The 15,817-nt window shown below is 41.3% G+C and overlaps 1 protein-coding gene across 2 annotated transcripts in view; it reads left to right on the forward strand.

Moving 5' to 3' along the window:
• Window positions 1-1,330: 1,330 nt before the first annotated feature.
• Window positions 1,331-15,817, forward strand: part of RGS7BP (regulator of G protein signaling 7 binding protein) — a 47,738-nt gene continuing 33,251 nt past the window's right edge. For both annotated transcript variants that reach the window (XM_035553535.2, XM_050716426.1), the window contains exons 1-2: window positions 1,331-1,595; window positions 4,397-4,563. In XM_035553535.2, coding sequence (XP_035409428.1) covers window positions 1,434-1,595; window positions 4,397-4,563 — 329 coding nt within the window. In that variant the 5' untranslated portion in view covers window positions 1,331-1,433. The remainder of the gene's footprint in view (window positions 1,596-4,396; window positions 4,564-15,817) is intronic.

Consider the following 15,817-nt stretch of genomic DNA (forward strand, 5'->3'; position numbering starts at 1 on the left):
GCAAGCACTGCAAAACCCATCAAAGCTAATACACATGCAGCAGCTTCCATTTCCGCGAAAACGGCAGGAAATGTCTAAAACGAGTTTCAAAGAAGACAAGATAGGCAATGTCCAGACCTAGGTAGATGACAGGGTGTCTGTGTTACACTCATGCGGAGCCTTCAGAGGGGTCCTCAGCCTGCTAGAGGGCCTTCACTGGCATATTTAGGCCCCTTGGCAAGGCTGGGTATGTGTGTGTGACACACTTGGTATTCCTCAGGTGACAAGAATGTTACTGATATGAAAGGTTAAAGTGGAATATAAAACTAATTATAATTTTAAAAAAAAATGCTGTTTAACATTCTGAAGAAGTAAAATTATACCAGAAGAGAGGTAAAATCCTAAGGAGCCGCAGCTACCCAGATGCAGAGGGGAACAGCCACAGCCTGGGGGCTGGAGCTGGCCCAGGCTGAAGCCACCGAGGAGAGGTGAGGAGGGGGCTGCGGAGCCAACCCCGACCCAGCCCCGCCGGTGACCGCGGCCGGCGGAGAGGGAAGAAGCAGCAGCAGCAGCAGGAGCCTGTTGAAGTGCAACTGCACTGTGCTGGAGCAGAGAGGGAACAATTCCTCCACTCGATCATTATTTAATCTTTAATGCTACAAGAGCGGCAGCATCACGCTTACCAACCGCTTGCTTAGAGACCCAAGATAAGATGCCCTTTTTTGTTGTTGCTTTGTTTTTGTTTTCCGTGAAAAGAAAACAAACGTGAGCAGCGAACCAAGTCCACGCAAACACTCCCAGAGCCACCGTCTGGACGACTCAGCACCAACTTCGGCCGCAGCCCCGCGGGCGATGCGCTGACGCCTGCGGGAGCCCCGGGGCGGTTCCCCCGGGGCTGGGACCCCCGGCGGTGTGGGGACGGGACCGCTTCGCCTCCGCGGCGGCCGGAGTAGCTCTGGGGAGGGGGTCTCGTCCCCGGGAAGGGGGCGGCCGCCGCAGCCGCTCCCGCCCTAGGGGGGCGGCGCGCTGTTACCGGCGTCAGCCCCCCCGGTTCCCCCCGTGCCCCCTGCCGGCGGAGGGGCTCGGAGGAGGGAGGTGCGCGCTCCCCCGGGCGGGGGCATCGCGGGGGCGTCGCCGGCCGCCGATGGCAGGCGCTGTCCGCCGGGCACGGCTGCCGCTGCTACGGGCAGGAGGCCGGCGGAGCATGCCGCCGGCGGCGGGGCGGTTCCGCGGGGACTGACAGCCGCGCTGCCGGAGGAGAGAAGGCGCCAGCCCCTCCGCCTCTCCCCGCCGCGAGCGGAGGCGATGCCGCAGGGCGCTCCGCCGCCCGGTCGCCACCCGCGCCAGCCGCTGTCGCCGCCGTGAGCGGCGCGGCCCCCGGCGGGACGGGGCGAGGAGCGGCGGGGCTCCGCAGCCCTCCCCGGCCGGCGGCTCCGCGCGGCGGATGCGAGTGCATGAGCTCTGCAGCGAGCGGGCGCAGGAAGCGCCCCCGCTCCGCCGCCTCCATCTTCCCGGGCAGCAGCAGGACCTCGCCGCACGGCCGCGACTCCGAGCGGCGGGGCAGCGGCTGCGAGGGCGCCTGCACGACCCTGAGAGCCCTGGACGACTGCAAGATGGTGGGTACCGCGCAAAAAGAAAAAATTATTATTATTATTATTATTATTATTATTACTGTTATTTATGTATTTATTATCTTTTTTTTTTCTGAGTGTTTCCGTGGCTGGCAGCTTGCCCATTCCCATCACGTGCATTTGCACTATTTTTAAAACTGCAGTCCCCGCCGGGGGGCTGCTGCCCTGCCGCGGGAGGTGGGAGGGAGAAGCGAGGTCTCCAGCCGTACGGGTGGGTCGGGACCGGAGCCCGGCTCCTGGTCCCGCAGGAGCCCGCAGCCCCGCACGCGCTGCCTTCGCGGCGCTGACAGCGGGTGGAGTTGCTTTTTTTGCTAGATACGGCCCGATCTGTCCCCAGACTTGCACTCACTGAAGCCTAAACAGGTGAGCAGTTGCTTCCGCGGCATCAGCACATGCTCCGCTCGCTGTCCTAGTGGGGAAAAAACAACAACAACAACCACTCTTGCCCTACAATCTTTCTAAAACTGAATCCAGAATTTGAGGCCCCAAAATTTTGTCCCTGACATACATGATACGTGCTTCCAGTCTATCCAGAGTAGCTGACTGCAATTGTAAAATCTCAGGTCAAGCACCCGCATCCGTGCTCTTTTCGGACTGTCATGTTACAATATGGCATTTTTCTCCATTTGTGCTCAAAATGTTTCGATCTTGACACTTCCATGCAAGCCAGCGGCATCTGGCTCCTCAGGCTGCAGTCAGATGGGTGTTGGGCCCCAAAATTGCTCATCTCACCCACCACAGAAAACAAATGAAGTTGCTGCTACTTTACCTCAAAAATTCGGGTCTTGCCACACCTCTGTCCAGTAGCATTGGACGTGTGTCTGCCACTTCTGTTCCACTGGACTCTGGCAATATTTCTCTCTAATACTGCAAATTGTTCTGGCAGATATCCACTCTGATACTTCAAAACCGGCAGCAGCTCCCAGTGCACCAAAGAACAAAAGCTGCCACAGTAGCTGTATAAATATATCCAACAAGTGGATCCTACTGGGTCCTGCCTTTTCTCTCATTCCCAGTAGCTTAATTTGGTTAGTTAAACAGAACTGCTAGCTTCCTTTCTTCGCTCTTTGTCTGGTAGAATTCACTGATTAGAAATATAATATGATTTACAGGTGGATTGCCAAAATGCAGTGAGATTCAGGAGATAAAATGAGTGCGTTTTTTCTTGTTCTGTCTCAGTGCTGCAATATCGGTATGGTTTTGTTTTCCTTGGTAGTGCTGAGAATGCTCTGTTTAGACAGGGGATATCAGGTGAGAACCAGCAAAATGTGTCTGGCTTACCAGTGGCAGGATGAGAAGCTTTTCTCGTCTCCTTAATGCAGAATAATTATGCCGTGACACAATGTAGTACATCTTTTTATCCCCATTGGTTTCTTGCATCCACCGAAGCTACAGAACAGGAGAGTTGAATCCACGTTTAGCAGAGTACGAGGATTGTGTCTGGGGCTTTGTTTGGTGTGTGAATTTGAAGGAGGGGGAGTTTGGGTTTTGTTGTTTTTTGTTGTTGTAGTGGTATTCTTGCGGGTATGTTGGAAGGCATTGGGATTGTTTTGCTGCTCCAGAAGCAGTGAAACCTATTTGCTACTCTTACAATTAAATTTGAGAAAGCGTAGCTAAAAAAAAAAAATGGCCCTGATACTAGTTCTTAGTTATGCAGAGTAATTACAGTGGTACTCATGAAGAGCCAGCATGGAACTCTGCAGGAGAAGCGACTCACTAATTTTCTGTTTCTGAGTATGAGAATTTGAAGGCTTGACTTTAATGTTTGGTAAAACTGATAGAATCCAGGTCCTAGACCTGTTTTTAGACTGTGCTTTTATGCTGGGATATGTTGAACTCCTGGTGGTAATGATGGCTGCAGAATTATTAGCAGTTACTCTCATCTGGTTTTATATTTTGGAAATTGAGGTCAAATTAGCAAAACAAAGATAAATACATATTTTGTTCTAATGCTCCCTTCCTTCCACCCCCGCCACCATGTGGAGCAAATGGTCTGATGTGCTTCCTTTAAGATAGCAAATGCTTTGTTTCCTTAAAATATCATCCCATATTGGCGATCAGTGGAACTAAACAATAATGATCTTTCTATCACTGTAAAAGTAACCTATGTGTCCAGTAGCATCCACATGTATCTGCTGTGTATTAAATTTCTGTTTAAATGTTGAAACGTTTTTTGTCCTTTGTCTGTTTTTCTCCCCACATTGGAAAAAGTGCTTTCTAGAATCCTAACTGGAAAGTGTGTATCTGGTACATCTTCTCAGCCAATAACTCCCAATCAGTTTCAAGTCTGAAATTTGGGTTAGAGGCCAATGACAGAACAGAAATCATTACAAAATAAATTAGCAAAATCTCCAGTGTAAAAGCAAATGCTACATTCCAATCCCTAAATGTGCTGTTAATCAGGAAGCAGGAGGAGCAAAGGCAATCATTTCTGGGGATATTTTTGTCTTTAATGATAGCAAAAAATAACCTCAAGCTACTAGTAAAACAGCTGGTTTTCTGTCTGCTTAATATTTAGGACTAATAACTCACACTTCCAGAGATTAAAAGCAGAAGCACTACTTTCCTGCAAATGAACATTTACAGCACACAGAAGAGGCAGCTGGCATGGAGGCTCTAGTCATTTATTAAATCTTAGGCACTTGGTCTTGTACACTGTGCATGCCTGCCTGGAAGCAGTAGGAACAAGCCCTAAATTGGGCATGGTTTTTTTTATTAAAAAAAAAAAAAAGTTTTTATCAGTGTAGCTAATTGTCTCATGTAAGTAACTTGTCTTTGTTTTTCAGCTTGTCCAGGAGTTCAATACCCAGGTTGCTCTATACCGGGAGCTGGTAATTTCCATTGGGGATGTCTCAGTCACCTGTCCATCTCTGCATGCAGAAATGCACAAAACTCGAACCCGAGGATGTGAGATGGCCTATCAGGCTCATCAAAAACTAGCAGCAATTTCCGGGTAGGAGACTACTTATGTTTAATTAAAGCAGTACTCTTACGCACGTCATTGCTAAATATTACATTGAGGAAACATTCAGCAAGAGTATTAACTTGTGTTTCTGTTTTAGTCGTAGAGATATATGGCCACAAATCCTGCAGAATGCTTATGTCCTTATTATAGGGCAATTTGGGACCAAATCCTGGTCCCCTTATAAAGGTGGTGTCTGACTGATTTCACTGGATGCTGTTATTTAAGGTGAATGTGTTTTTTCTCTGTATCACTAGACAACTTAAAAAGATTAGGGGAGAAGCCTTGCCTTTCAAAGTTGATGTGGCAATAACTTCCTTCCCAGTTCTTCACTGAGTATATCTAACTGAACAGATAATGACAACTAATTCAGCTCAACTAGAAACTTAGCAAAACCAGAGGTAAAAATAATTAGGTGAAAACTATGTAAGTCTAATTATTTATCTTTTTTTCACTGTATGGCAAGTGGGTCATTTATGGTAACACATTTACCTCCCGAGTCTTGTCTCACTGACCATGCTTTGTCAGAGTTTTCTGCACCTGCCTTGTCCAACATAAACCACTGCACACCACTGAAAAATCTTTTTGGCAGCTATGACTAATCCCCACTGAAGTTCTTTCATCAGTTTAACATATATGAGAAACATGTCAGAGGTTTAGTATATAGGGAAAGACCAAGAAAACACTGGTTGATCATTTTAGTAGAGCTGTTGATGTTTTCAGATGCAATTTTGAGCAAAGACTCTTCTCTTAAATTGATATCGCGAACTCCGATTTTTTCCTCAAACATATGTTTTTAAGACACTGAAGTCTGTAAGAATTAAAAAAAAAGGATACAGTTCATTGTAACCAGTATACAATACCTCAACATTATAGCACTGAAAGTGTGTAAACAAACAAACAGTAGTGAAATTGATTCTGTGTACTTTTAAACTCAAAAGAGAGACTAATACAAACAAAAAGAATACAAAAAGAGTAGCAGAACCTAACTTGGACTTTTTGTTGTCTTTTTATTATTTTTTTTTCTCAATAAGGAAAACCATAGATACATGCTTATTTAGAAATAGAGAATTAAGTAATAATTTCGCAGCTGGGAGCCTGTCACATACACAAAGATGTCCTGAAGGTTGTGCAGTTGCTGTGAGATTGACATTTAGCTAATCTAAAACTGTTTTAGGTAACTGTGATAATAATATGATATGCATAACAACTGGTAGGTGTTAGAAACCCTCTGGAAATTACTTGTTTAGTTTGACAGACATTTTACAAGATGTACTTCACATCCTCACCCTTATACAGCTGAGGAAAGCTATATGAGCCACCTTAACTTATTATTATCTGTGAGGGATTCAGCATAGAAAACAAATAGAAGGAGAGGCGTAGTGAATAAACGTAGAGGTTCAGTCTTTAATTCGGCAGGAAGAGCGATGTAGTGCATATGGCATAGGATCTGCAATTGGAACCTAATTTGGTAGGAAGAAAATCAAGAAGGAAGGAAAATATTTAGGTGCAGGAATGCATTAAATTATCCCCAATATTAAATAGTCAGGAGGGTAGTGTATTGCTCAGAAAACACTGGTAGTCAGGAGATGAGACAAAGGCTCACTTAGTTTGCTGCTTTAGTTTAGAATCTGCAACACTGCACTGTGCAAACTTCTGGGTAACACCACATATTTCATCTTCTGAAGCTTGGTAAAGATAGCTATTGCTTTCCCAGGCAGAGATAATAATATCAATTAGCTAATTATGTTACTAGACTATAAAATTTCATTACATATCAGCATTTAATTAGTTAAGCTCATCGATAACATTCAGTTAGTCTCTAACTAACCCGAGCTGTTGCAGGGCACTCTGAGTTTCTTTCAAGAAGTTGGCATCACTGTATCAGACAACATTAAGTTCATTCGTCTTGTTTGTGTTGATATCCTCCTTGGAAAATTAGCAGACAGCTTTGTTTGGTGCTTCCTGTTTGAATACACTAGGGTTTGAGACTCAAACCTGCTCCTGATTCAGGCAGTACCTATTTCCCTTCTTGGCTCACCTGTTCTACCAGACTAGGGAAGGTAACAAAGAGGAAAGGTGCAAAGACTCAGAAGGAAAGAAACAGGAACAACCCACTAGCAATGATAAAGACAGCTCTGGAAGAAAATTTGACAGTTGTGGGAAGGGAAAGAAATGCTGAGGTGAAGGCGTTACATTATGAACTGGCCAAGAGAAAAGTCATGAAGAAGAAAAGTTTGCTTATGGGAACATCAGTTCTGGAATATTGAAGGGACATCAAAGGAGGATAGAGGTTTAATTCGAACAAAAAGAGAAGACTCCAGCTGTAGCTACAGCAGAAGTATACTCTTTTGCTACAATAAGGAGCTAGGGAAATGGAGAGATTGAAAGCCACACTTAAATTAAAAAAAAAAAAAAAAAACTTGAGAGAAAAGAAAGAGAAAAGAAAGAAAAAAGAAAGAAAAAAGAAGAAAGAGATGATGACAAAGATAAGGAAGTAGCAAGGAAACATAAAACCTTATGAGACTGGACTGGATTAGATCGTATCGCCCCATCTAGCCCAAATCTGACAGTAACCAGTAGCAGAAAGCCAGTAAAAAAGAATAAAAACCAGGCTGTACATAGAATGATGCCTTCCCTAGCATATTTGCCACTTCTTGGCAATCAGTAGCTTAGGAGTTTCCTGAGTCAAAGACCATATCTGAACAACTAGCGCCTGACAAATGTAAGCTCTTACAGAAGATTTAAGGATTTGTCTAAATGTGAGGGTCTTCTACATAGAAAATGCAGAGGATGAATAATGACATCTATACACTGTGGTGTGTTTGAAAACTTTACAAATCAGTTTATTTAAATAAAAAAAAAGAGAGAGAGAGATTAAGCTTATTGAGAAGAGAAACTGCAAATTCAATCTCTAGCTTACTAGGGCCTCATAGCTATTACACCCTCTTCTTAACTTGCTCTGTTATGTATTATTCTCTATGTAGAGAGAGATGAAATTTTCTTAAAGAGCAGAGGCATACCTGGGTTTACAAACACTACCATGGCTTTTAGAGAATAAAGATTAGAAATAGAAATATTTTAAATTGAGATATTCTAGTTCTAGCTAATGATCTTTGAGTCAGAGTGAGCTGTTCAGTGCTGGTATCTCGGGACTTCAGGTCAATTTCTGCACGCTATACTCACAATTCATACCAAAAAATCTTATTGATTTGTAATGAGACTGTCTTCTGAGGAAAGTGAGCAAGCTCTGGTCCTTTCATTACATTTTCTACTATATTAATGTAACATAAATTAAATAACTGAACTACATTGTGCACCTTGTAGTATCAGAAAGTATAACCAAACCTGGAGAAGGTAAAGCAGCAAGAAAATGGATCAGCATTTTTATGTAAAGGAAAGCTAAAAGAGTGGGAAAATACTTGAAACAAAAGGAAGAATGAAAAAAAAATGTGTAAACCTCTATTTTAGGATCTGTTTTTTGGGATGATAAACACTCTGCTAATATTTTAGATTACAAGCTATCAAGTAGAGACCCAGCTTTATTAGGTGAAGTACACTATGGGATATAAACAGAATAATAACTCAGAATTGTATTTTAAGATATAGGTCTGCACAACCATGTGCACACTTTTTTAAATGTCCCTTTCATATTCCCAAGCACTTGATATGCTTACATAATGCAAGTATTTCTGTGCACTCTTGGCACACTGGAACCAGAACTGTCTCTGTGGTGGGCTGATATATATTTTAACAGTGTATTTTTCTTGCATGAAATGAAACTATGTGAGGAGCCCAGGGGTGCACAGCAATTTATGTGTATGTGAACGTAACTTCCAAAGTGATTGTCCTCTGTTGTTCAGACTGGTGTTGAAAACTTCTGAATCAAGGAAAGAATAACCCCATTCACCAGTACAGGCTAGGGGCCAGCTACCTGGAAGGCAGCTTTGCAGAAAAGGACTTGGTGGTTCTGGTGAACACCGTGTTGAATATGAGCCAGCAGTGTGCCCTTGTGGCAAACAGAGCCAACAGCCTCCTGTACTACATTAGGACGTGTCACCAGCAGGTCAAGAAACATAATCGTTCCCCTCTGTTCAACACCAGTGAGGCCATCTGTGGAGTACCATGTCCAGATCTGAGCTCCCTAGTAGAAAAGAGAAAGGGACATACTGGAGGTGGCCTAGTCAGTGGCAATGAAGGTAGTAAAGAGCACACAGCATACAAGGAGAGGCTGACAGAGCTGGGATTGTTCAGCTTGAAGAAGAGAAATCTTGGAATGGGAATTCTATCAATACATATAAATACCTGATGGGGGAGTGTAAAGAAGACACAATCAGACTCTTCTCAGTGGTATGCAGTGACAGAAAACTCCACCACCTCTCCAGTATTTCTTGGAGAGGTTGTGGAGTGTCCATCCTTGGAGATACTCAGAACTCACCTGGGCATGATCCTTAGTGACCTGCTCTAGACAACACTGACTTCAGCAGGGGAGTGGACTAGATCACCTCTAGACCTCCCTTCCAGCCTGTGATAGAAGTTGCAGTAAATCTTCTCCTCAGGAAAATTCCAACATAAATTTTCGTTATTTTACATTGTGGTGCATTCATTACTTTTATAATATAGTTGTTACATGTGACTTTCCCTGAGTTCAAGAAAGTTGAGGAAGTAGACCTAAAAATCACATTCTGATTGCATTCCTGTCTTTGTTGCAGTACACAGAAATGCAGCCATAGTGTTGCTTTAGTAGCTTTAGTTCATTTCTGCTTTTGTTTTCCATTTCAGTCTACACTAGATTTCTGATGTTTTCGTTAAGAAACAGAAGGTAGTTTCTCAGACCTAATTAATATTAAAGCAGCTCCTAAGGTTGTGTTCAAACACTTTGTTGACACCCGGTTGTGGCCAAATTTCTGTTAAAATGTCTGAATTTTCCCCAGATAATGACACTTTAAAATGAGTACCTACGTACTAAAGCACATAAGCAAACAAAAAAGACTTTCCATAATATTTTAAAAATTAAGAGAAAAAGAGACCAGGCTTGTAAGTTAATGAGAGCTCTATTAAGACAGACATAATAGAATCCATGTTAACTGTTTAACTTCAGATGTTAAATAAAGCACTGCTGACAGGCAGCGTAGATAAGCAGAAAGTGAACATAGCAACACTCAGCTCAACAGGGAAGAATTTTTATAATCATGAATCAAAACGAAGGTAATGTCAGCAGACATAGTAACAAACTAGAGCTCTTCCCAAGCTAGACATCAATCATGCAGCATGCATGGAGATCTCTGCCTTCCTCCCATGACTCTACAATCCCTGCCATTGTAGTCCCTCTCTAACCATACATACCAGAGGTTAACATTGATCCCTGGAGATCTGAACTACAGGCACTGGCCCTGTGTCCTGCCTCAGTTAAAGTCAGTGCATTAACAGCCAAGTGAAAAGGTAAGGATAAGGTAAACTTTTCACAGGGGTTGCACCATGATAATTAGAGTATGACCTATTGAGAGTATAATTAAATACTAAAAATAATGTGATAAAATGTAAGAAAACAAAGACACGTGGGAATATTTTGGGAAGTAAGCTCAGATTCAGATATACCATGAACTAAGTTTTTACAGACAAGCTAGAGCACAAGTGTAAAACAGCTTGCCCCCCTCTGAAGAGAATAAGGCTCACATACATTGCTCTCACAAGGTTCAAAATGTCTCTAATTATACAACAAAACTTGTGCACCTAAAATGATGGAAAGGGGGCATCGAAAAACTACAGCAATTTTCTGTGGAGCTTAGTCAAGATGTGTTCTGTTGTTGAGAATAAAATCTATTTACTCAATTTAAGTTGCAGGAAGAAAAAGAAATCATTTAAGTTAGATGTCTCAAGTTTAATAGGCAAATTTAGAAAGCAAATAATGGAGGAGAAAACAAGGTTACTTACTAAAACTAGAGTTCTCAAAATAGCTAACCTCCACAGACTCAGTTTTCCTTTGTATCTTTTTGCTGTGCTCTTATAGACAATTGGGACTTAAATATACAAGATATTAATATCCCCCTTTGTGGATTTGGTTTTTGTAACTAGGGCCAGGTTTGGTAAAGGGCAGAGGTACCTAAAACTGTATTTAGCATTTACTTCTCAGTGTGCAAAACAGAAATTCTGAAAAGCCTGAAAGTTCTATATCTGTGGTTACACAATATAACGTAGTTTTCAGAAAGTGGAAGAGCTAAGCACCTTGCTTAAGGGTAAACCTAAACAGCAGGCAGAACTGGGTCATTCTTCCTTGTCCGAGCTCTGACAAGCTTGATCCCATAGGCACCATCAGAGTGTCCTTACAGCCTAACAGTTTTGTACTCACCACACAGGGGCACCCAGCACTTTCTTTTAAGGCAAAGCCGAAGGTGAGTAAACCTAATTTTTAGAGCACCTGTGCCTACCTCCCAGAAAAATGCCCAGACTTCCAGACTACAGTCATGGAGAAGTGGGAGATAAAAGCAGGATGGGCATCATCTTCATTGATCATGAAGAAGTTCTTTGCCCCTTCCTTCCATCTCATGCTCAACCAGCACATTCACTGCAGCTCCCTGGGCAGCATTGCCACTTCCACAACACTTGAGGACCACATAGGCTGGGTAAGATAGGTAGATAAGCCTGCCTCTTATTGGAAGGGTCCTCTAACAGAAGAGAAACTATGTCCAGCCCTGAAGCCAGAGACTCTTCCCTGTGTTCAGGGATCACTGCAGATAGGCAGGATAGGCATTGTCACTTTTCCTCTGTGCCATGACCTGAAACTGAGAGGTAACTGCAGGGAAGGAAGGGGCACATTGGCATCATCTAGCCCAACTGGCGGAGTATGGTGCACCAGGGAGCAGTATGGTGCAGGGGCCTGCATTCTGCTTCTGTTTCAAGCAGTGCCAGTGTGGGTAACACTGAAAACTCTTTAAGGAAATTCCTTGGTAGTAAGGAGAATCTGTATTCTAGTCCTTGCTCCTATGACGTTTCTGTATTTTAGGCAGATAAAACACAGAAGGATACAGGGGAGCAGAGATGAGTGCTGAGTGTTTTTTAGCGTTCTGATTTTTAGCCTGCTGAACTGTAAATTCACCTACATAAAACTTTGGTCTAGGGCTGGAGTAGGCTGCAGGTTTAGGGTGGTTTGGCTTCTGTCTTGACAGGACTTCTGCATTCGGCACTCCATTCTAGGTTCCAAACTCCAGCATGGAAGAGGATGTCAAAAGGTAGGATGTTGCCCTGTCTTAAGTCCTCAGTAGCACACGCTTTGATGTTATGCACATGCAGCATTCCACTACAGCTGTGTGTGTGTGAGAGTGTGTGTTTCTCTAAAGCTAACTCAGGAACTGTGGAGTGCTACGGCTGTAGCTGAGCCTATGCTGTTTTATGGTCCCCTTTTTAGCTATACAAACCTTTGACATCACAAAATTGAAGTGAGAGAAAACAATATGTTTCAAGCATTCTCTAACTTCATGCTCTTCTCTTGCCCCATTTTGTCCTTCTTTCTGAATACCTAGCAATACTGTTGGACATAAAAGCTTTTCAGACTTCTTCTGTGTAAGTAATTTTCTTAGACAGCAATCAACAAGAGGATCCAGCTGTTAGGTACATCTATAGAAGCAAGAAACGTAGGGATTTTGAAATGCATACAAAAATGTATTGATCTGTTTACAGTTGCTGTTACCTTAGCTTCACTACAAATTTTCTCACACCCTCTTCTCCCTTGTTGTCATGCCTTTTCTGCAGTGGTTCTCTTTCTTGCACTTTTTTCTCCATCACCCATCACCAAATAGTAATGAAATTAGTACCACTTTTGCTGCTGCCACACTAACTCTATCTGGAAACTTCAAGGCAAACACAGTATGTACGTTTTACTATAACAAGTTCACCAACATCCATTTACATTTTTTTTTTAGCATTACCAGTAATAACCAAGAGTGAAAAGAATAAAGAATGTTTTGAATATATATTTATCTGTTAAATTCTGGGAAATCTTGAAAATCTTTCATTCAGCCTCTGCCAGATCCTTTAGGTTAATCACGTACAGAACAGGTGCAGCAGTACTTATTTTCTCTGAAAAATACTGTGTATGTTATTTAACTCTTCTATCTCAACTTCCAGTCTTTCAAGAGGAAGTATAATATAAAAATCCTCCATTTTATTATTGTTATAGTGTTTACTAATTAAAGCATGTAAAGATTACATGTTTATCATGTCATTTTCCTAAATTATTTCTTTAAGATCTGATTTTAAATTATCAGTTTGCTGGAATATTAGGCCCTAGCACTTAACAGCATATAGCATTCCTATATTTATTTTGACCCATCACAAGTGTAATCATTCATTCCTGAGCAAAAACTTGAATGACACTAACTTATATCTGTAAATAATGCTTGAAAGGGGGATTTAGAAGTAAATTTTAAAAGGTATTAAAAGACTAGAAGACTAAATATGAGGCATCCATATCATGCTAATGACCCTAAACCCACAAAAATAAGGGGCACTGAAGTAGCCTACCATCTGGCTATCATTTGAGCTCATTAATTAAATGGATTTGATATTTTGAACCCATTAATTAAAGAGCAACTGAAAATAAATGTTTCATCTCAGTATTTCAGAGAGAAGATATTTTTCTTGGAAAAATTTTTTAAAAACATCTGTTGAAAAAAAGGTATACTGAAGTTTCATGTCTAGCTTCACAGATGTAATTGAAAGTTGGTGGGCTGGATTGGTAAAGAACCATCCCTATAACCACAACAGCCAAAAAGAGCTTCTTTATGTTCCATATAAGTCCACTGCTTTGAGATCTGTCTCACCGGCATATTTCAGTAATTTTCTTCTCTAGATCTCTAGTGAAGCACAGCTGTGGCCATGCTGAGATCTAGTCATGAGTTTTATGTGCTTCTTTCATGATCATTTTCTTAAACATTGATTGATTTAAAAAATCCCACATTGCTGAAATTTTTAGTTCTAGACACTCTGCTTACCTTGATTCTGTATTAGCTTTGATTACATTGTTTTCAGAAAATTACTTGGGATTCTCACTGAAGTTCTAGTAACCAGACTATTTTAGCGAGATGTTGATATATCCTCAAGGAAGAAAGAACCTGAGATAACAATTGTGTGTTAGAAAGACTTTAACATGGGGTCCTAGAACTACCCATTTTCTGGTGTTTTTTTTTTGTTGTTGTTCTTTTTTCCCCCCAATTCCTTAATTCCTTTTTAAGTTTTATGCTGAAAATTTCCAGCTAGCTCAAATAATTTTGCTAATTCTCAGTATTCCTCTAGATTCTGAAACATTGTTCTCTGATTATATTTTTTTTGTGTCCCTCATTGAAATCAGCCAGCACAGTTGCTAAGTTAATTGTGCAGCCCATGCAATTAAATGTGTGTCCTTCTCACAATTCATGTTCTGTCACGTGCCTTCAAGTGCTCGACTTCTTGCAGTCTCTTCTAGAAAAGATTTCCTATTTATTGTGACCTCTTTGGTGCATGGAGATTTGCTCTAGTAAGATGTCAAGTGCCAAACGATAAAGGATAACTGCTCTTAACAGCACCATCAGTAATTTGCAAGATCAGTCATCCAGCCAACCAAGGAGGATCTCAGACCTGTCAGGGAAAATCGTAACCAAATCTGAATTCATTATAAGGTGTGTAAAATTTGTTCAAGTTTTTCTAGTTACTTTATCATTCTTTTTCATAATAATTAAATATTTGAAATTGTTATCAAGGCATTAAGGTCTCAGCTGAACAAAGCATTAAATTAGGCATTCCTTACTCAGGAATTGTTCCAGTACTATCAATTAAATGATGTGTAAATCCATGTTTTAAGAGTAAACGTATTTTGAAGTGCTTCTGGCTGTTATTGGATTCTATTTCCTCTTTGCTGGATACACTTGCAGATCTACATTTAGATTTTCTACACCACTTCTAACTAAAAGAGAAATAATATGCTCGGTTATTTGTACACAAACAATTAAATCGGTGTAGTTCTTCCTTTCCTTTCTTTTGTTCTGTGTTTACCTTGTTATTCTTATCTTCTTTATGAATACTTTCTGGATGAACAGCATTTCCTGACAGTGGATTTGGCATAAGTATTCAAATGCTGTCGCATTATACTAAATGATGTACTCAAAGTTGTTGAAGAAACTGCCTTCCCATAGGAGAAGAAAAATTTGGATGTATCAGATGAGCAAAGAAAAGCTGATGCTTTGTATCGCTATCATGCCAAAAGAGATTGTTGCAAGTGATCTGTTGGTAACGTTGTCAGCATAGGAAATAGTTAAAAGGCAAAACACTGTAAAGATCTGTGTTTATACAGCAACCCCCAGTTCTGTTGCTGGAGGTGTTCTTGTGGTGAAGCAGAGCTATCCACTTATACACATTTAACTCCTTCCTCACCCACCCACAAAAAAGCAGTACATGCACACTGAAGAACACCAAGGCCTCAAAGTCAGGGGTCTGTTTCAAAGTCTGTGCATTTAATTTAGCTGCAGACTTACCCAAAATAGCATACATATGTCCTCGCTATTCTTTTTACATCATTCAGGAAGTAGAAATTACTAGTATATCTATGTAACAGTTAATGCAAGGAAGACTTTGTGAAGGCATCCTTTTTCCCCAGGAGGAAATAGGCACTTGGGGGGTGGGGGGGGAAGGGGGGGCGGGGTTGGTGCAGAAAGTAATGCCAATTCACAAAGTCAAGTGGAGACTACAGCAGGATTAAAAAACTCCAAAGTGAAAAAATGCAAAGTTCCTTATGCTAAAAAAAAACTGCTTCCTGAACACATTTTATCAACAGATGGTTTTAAAAATTTCTTTCTCTCAGTATGAATTTAAACGTTTCAGGAAGCTAATCTAATTTTATTTTCCTTTTTTTTTTTTTTTGACACATTCAAGTTTTCTCACAGTCTCTCAGCTGTGATTTTTAGCTTAACTACTCATACAGATTAGATCTGTGAAATATATGGTGCGGCTGTGTAAGATACTTCTTTATACCACAATTTATTTTTCACACAGAAGACTTTCATGTGAAAGTATTTGGATATTTGACTACAAAAAGGTTAAAAAAAATAACCCAGGGCATAAGTATGATCTGTTCAAAGCAATCCTAGAAGCATTTGTATATCCAGAATCCCTCAACCTTATTCTGAGCAACATAGTAGTAATCTACTCAGTGGACTGTTTTCCTTCCAGTGTATGCTGCTTCTAGTGTAGCAGTCACATTGACGACAAGTAAAAA

The sequence above is a fragment of the Cygnus atratus genome, chromosome Z (assembly GCF_013377495.2).
Source record: "Cygnus atratus isolate AKBS03 ecotype Queensland, Australia chromosome Z, CAtr_DNAZoo_HiC_assembly, whole genome shotgun sequence".
NCBI lineage: Eukaryota > Metazoa > Chordata > Aves > Anseriformes > Anatidae > Cygnus > Cygnus atratus.